This window comes from Vitis riparia, chromosome 17 (genome assembly GCF_004353265.1).
Source record: "Vitis riparia cultivar Riparia Gloire de Montpellier isolate 1030 chromosome 17, EGFV_Vit.rip_1.0, whole genome shotgun sequence".
In the NCBI taxonomy this organism is placed as follows: domain Eukaryota; kingdom Viridiplantae; phylum Streptophyta; class Magnoliopsida; order Vitales; family Vitaceae; genus Vitis; species Vitis riparia.
The window spans coordinates 2,212,057-2,217,246 of NC_048447.1; the positions used below are offsets into that span (position 1 = coordinate 2,212,057).

The window sequence follows — 5,190 nt, forward strand, 5'->3', positions numbered from 1 at the left end:
TTAACAATAAAAGAGTTAAAAAAATATAATGAAGTAAACCAAGTGGGCCTCTCCAACAAGGTGCACACCTCGACAAGGAAGGTGTTATAATGAGGGAGCGGTTGACCCTTGGGTCCAGGCTCGCCTTTTACAACTAAAGATAATGGCATTTAGTTTGAATACTTATGTAAATTTCAGTATTTCATCCAACAGCTAGTATGCAATATTCTTTGGCAGCTCTCCTTGTGGAGACTTTGCAATAATTTCAGAACATTTTTCCTAGGAAATCTTTTTCAAAACAATTTCCATCGAATCATTTTTCAATCTGGAAAGAAGAAACAGCTCATTTTCGCTGCCAAAAAGTAAACGATTCAACTGAACAATTCATCGAACGGTTGATACCCACATCTCAAATCAATGAATACACCCAATTCAGCATATAAAGAATTCAACAATTACTACTATTTCTGCGGTGCCTTTTGTGGGGTCTGTGAAACGATGAAAAGGTAAAGAATTGACCATGTTTCCCAGGAAATATTTTCCAAAACAAGTTCCAAAGGGTGTACCCATTATTTTTCGGTGTTTTTCTCATATTTCTTTGATCTGGAAGGAAGAAAACAGTTTTCATTTTCGCAGCCAAACAGTAGGCAAAAAAAAAAAACAATTCTAACTGAACATTTCATCAAACAGTTAATGACCCACATAGAATCAACGAATTTACCCAATTCAGGACAGAGAAGTGAAAAATTACTACTATTTCTGCTGCCCCTCTTGGGGGGTTTTGGCGACGATGGAGATCGCGTGTAGGCCAGAGCTGAGTTCATCCGCTAACAACTCGTAGACCATACGGTGTCGCTTGACGAGGGTGTGGCCCGTGAACTTTGGAGAGACGATCTTCAGGTTGAAGTGAGTCTCCTGCGGAGCGTTGGGGAGGGCCCTCATGGGGGCGTGGCCAGCGTGCTGGTGGGAGACGTCTTCGATCTCTAGAAGCGTAGCTTCGAGCGCGGATTGGAGCTTTTGCCTCATCCTGTTGGCTCTCGACACCACCACATTGGCTCCGCGCGAGGCCATCTTTTGTGTTGGTCTTGTTTGAGGCTTCCTTATGTGAGGAGGAAGTGGTCTGTCTTTATGGGCTCCTCAAAATGTCATTACCGTAAAATAAAAACAATTTAGGGACGTTCGTGCTCCGGCTCAGATTTTTTAAAATTATTAAATAATAAATAAATTTTCAAGATTTTTTGTATTTTTATTTTTATGAGAAATAAACTTATAATTTAATCTAACAATAAATAAAGTTAGGGAGGAGAATCAAGTAGGTTTTTTCAAGTACCCATCTTACCCCGCCCCTAATGAAAAAGGTTTGAAATTTAAATAAATGGGTTGTGTGGGTTTGAGATTTTTTTTAAAACCCAGATGGGTTTGGAATTGTCTTGTCCCACATCCCCGATTATATATAAAATTAATTTAATATTTATTTACCTATTTTTAATAGTAATAGTAATAATAATAATAATAAATATTTTTTAATAAAATATGTTATAAAAATAATAATATTTGATACTATTTATAAAATTATATTTATTTTAATGTAATTAAAAAAAATCAAATAATTTTTGTAATTTTTTTTTTAATTTTCCAAAAAAAAAAAGTTAAAAGTGGTGAGGCAGGTATTGGAATTTCATATACGCCGCCCTATTTAATTTTTTTAATGGAATGGAGATGAAAATTATTTGCAATAAATAGGGTGAGGTTGGGATGAGGGTAACCCATCTCGAAGTTGCCCCATTATCATTCCTAGAGAGAGTTGAACAAAGATATTTTATTAGCACAAAGGTAGGTGAAATTTGATTTCGAAAGGGATTTAAGAATGTTTTGCTTGTATTTTTCAAAATAAATATAAGACTTGGTTGGAATCAATGTTTTCAGGACTGGATTGGATATTAAATTAGAAAAGTTATTGATTCACAGTTTATTAGTCGGACCAGTGGTCAAACCGATGACGTCATAAATATATAATTAATATTTTATTAAAATTTAAAATATATATAATTAAAAATTAATAATATTTATTATATTATTTATTCATTTTTATATAAATGTATTAATGTTTTAAATTTATTAAACAAAATATATACAATATTTAAATATGAAAATATATTCAAAATGGTAAATTGTAGTGTATTAATATTTATTATACCATTTCTTTCTTATATTTTTTTTATATACAGATATGACTCTTGAGGATCTACAAACGGGATAGGGAGGGTTTCAAGACGCCCCAGGAGATTTTGGAACAGCCTAATAGATTGTAGTGTAGTTGTTATATTGGTTTATTTTGGGACTTGTATTAGCAAACTTTGAAATTATATATTTGTACTGAGACTTTATTTTGATTAATTTGCTGATATTGTGGACTTTCATTTTAGACTTGAGTTAGAGATCACATTGTCATTAAATTTTCTTATTGCTCTTGAGTAGTGATTGATATATTGATAAATTGAAATATTAGTGGGAGGGAGCTCTAGTGTGATTTATGTTTAAAAAATAAAAAAATAAAATTTCAGAGCATTTTGTTAGTTACCAACTTAGATTGGGAGGAACCCTTAGGGTCAAACCTTTGACCTAAGGTCATGGGTCAAATTCTGGGTAGCCTAGAGTTTTGGTCATGACAGGAAAGATGATAGTGAGACCTAGTAGAGGTGCAATTGTAGGTTGTTATTGCTTAGGACATGAATATGTTATGTACAAAGGCTTCAATTCTAAGAGACAAGCAAAAGAGGCATTTCAAATGAGCTCGAGATGAGTAGAGTTAACTAGGGATGGATGGATTTCTATACAATTTGGTATGGGTTTGGGTTGGGAAGATATGATGAATGTTGAACCCATAGATGTGTTATTGTGGAATCAGGGTGAATATCCCGTTTGCTTCTACCTCAAGCAAACAATCAAAAGGGTTTGTCGTTTTTCAGGTGGAGCCGGAGCCAAAGATGAGAACTCATGTCGTGCTTTTTTGATTTCCACTTCAAGACAAAGGAACATAAGAAAAAGGGATCCTATTTTAGCTTGTATTTGACTATTCATTGAAATTGGCTTTCTCTCTTTATGGATGTTAGGAATTTGTCTACCAGTGTTGGTCAAATTGTGGCTCCAACAAATGTACAGAAACGACTTCATGGACAAACCCAATTTTATTTATCACATACAAATCTGAAAGTGCACCATTATCTATAAGTTTCACTTGGAACACTTAGGTCCCTACTGTTGATGGCTGGAGTTACCAAGACCACTGCAATTTCTTGACGTACTCGCCTCCTCAACTGAAGATGATGATTCCTTCCTTTGCCCTGCAAAAAATGTCCAGACAGGGGGTTCAGACACATCCTCCGATGCCTTTGTTAGTTTTGCTCTTTAGCATATTGATATTTTTTTGGGGCCCCTTTCCTTAGGAATGCTTACCTTCTATGGTTGGGTCGTCGAGGGCCTTTTATAGTGCTAGGAGCTTTGTCCCTCCGAACGATAGGGAGACTCTTTGACTTTTGTGGTCATGATGGTATTCAGAGGGTGTCAGAGTCATTATTATCCTGCAGGCGGCTGACAAAGATTGTTGGCGGGATGATTTTCCATCACCCTTGTCTTTTCACTCTACAGTGGCGCATGGCAGGTCGTGGCAGGTTGTGACAGGTCGTCTGAAGAGACCCAGGAAGGTCCTATCGAGTATGCTTTTGGCAAAACGTTAGTTCATGTGCTCATTCGAACAGAGGGTTGGCGTGCCACGACCCCAATGGAGGAGTGCCTTGTGAGGTCTCCACGTGTACGCTTAGGGGTGATCCCTACAATGCCCCCCTTTTAACCCGACTATTTTGCCTGGGCAGCAAAGGCGGGTTAAAATGATGCTTTTGACATTTTTTTTCTTTTTGGGGGTCGCATAACATGTGGCGCCCAAGGGGGAAAGGCATTTATGGTGAGCCGCTGTCCTTAGGATGGTTACCAGGCGAAGTGTCGTTTCGAGCGCAGTGCGATTGGGTGCTTGGTCATTTGGGGTCCTGAGGGGTTTCATCTCATAAATAGGAAATCCACCCCCCACGGCTGCATTTTCTCTTTATTTCTTTCTCATCTGGAAGTGACTAGGCATTGTTCCTAGGGCTTCACTTAGTGACGCTTCCTTCGTGACTTCACAACCGGTACATTTGGGCAACTACGACTTGGCTTTCCTTCTTTTTGTAAGCTTTTGTCAGGTATACTCTCTGTTTCTACCCTTTCGTCTTCTGCTTCCCGTTTCTTTGATTTTCCTTGGATTTTTTGTGTTTGTTTGCGATTGAGAGGTAGGGGTAATGTTTGGGGTTTTGGTGGGTTGGGAAATGGCTTTACTGGACTTTACAGAAGGGGAATGCATAGGTTTGTGCAAGGGCGTCATATTCTGTGGGTGGCGTGCCTTGCTAATTTTGGGTTAGGGTTGCGTTTTGAGGCTTTGTTGAGCCCGCTGCGAATTCCGTTGCCCTCCTCGCATACCTGGAAATGGCTGAGTTGCTTCTTGGGTAGGGTTAGGAGTTGAATAGCGGTCTCGGTGTTTCTGACTAGGGGAGGTTGCTGACTTAGGCATGTTTCTTAGCTTTGGCTTTTTGGGACGTTGTCCACAGGATGGTGGGGCCGGGTAACTATCCTCTAACTATCAGCATTGCGCCATGCAGGTTTGTCTCAGCCCCACATTCCAACATGCCTGCGAAGAAAGATGTAGCTTCGTCTAGTGCGGTTGGACCAAGTGGGAAGAGTAGATCCGGACACCCCTATCCGGGGAAGCCCACTGAAGTCCTCAACGAGTGGGAGTTTCGCGACCGCTTCTGTCTTCCGAATGGCGTTTCCGTTCAGCTAGTGGATGGGGATCCCATGTCCACAGAGAAAGCCGGACACAACGCCATCTATTTCACCAAGGAGCAGTTCAATGCGGGGCTTCGTTTTCCTCTTCTGTTTTTTTTCAAACAATTATCCATTATACTCAAATCCCTCCGGTCTACATTCATCCCAATATCGTGCGGGTGTTGATGGGGTGCAGTATTCTGATATGCTGTTCAACTTAGACCTTTCCCTGCTGGAGGTTCTTTTTGTTTACACCCTCAAGAAGGGCAAAAATGACATCTTCAGTATATTTGCCCACATTCCGTCTCTTCAACTAGTGACCAACCTTCCTAACTCGAACAAAGGGGGAGTCAAGGA

At 39.4% G+C, this 5,190-nt stretch overlaps 1 protein-coding gene across 1 annotated transcript; it reads right to left on the reverse strand.

Annotated features, from left to right (window-relative positions):
* Positions 1 to 488: 488 nt before the first annotated feature.
* On the reverse strand, positions 489 to 1,084 carry LOC117905236 (protein BOLA1, chloroplastic). Its single transcript, XM_034818187.1, has one exon. The coding sequence runs from the start codon at positions 1,048 to 1,050 to the stop codon at positions 733 to 735; it is 318 nt and encodes a 105-aa protein (XP_034674078.1). The 5' UTR covers positions 1,051 to 1,084; the 3' UTR covers positions 489 to 732.
* Positions 1,085 to 5,190: the final 4,106 nt, after the last annotated feature.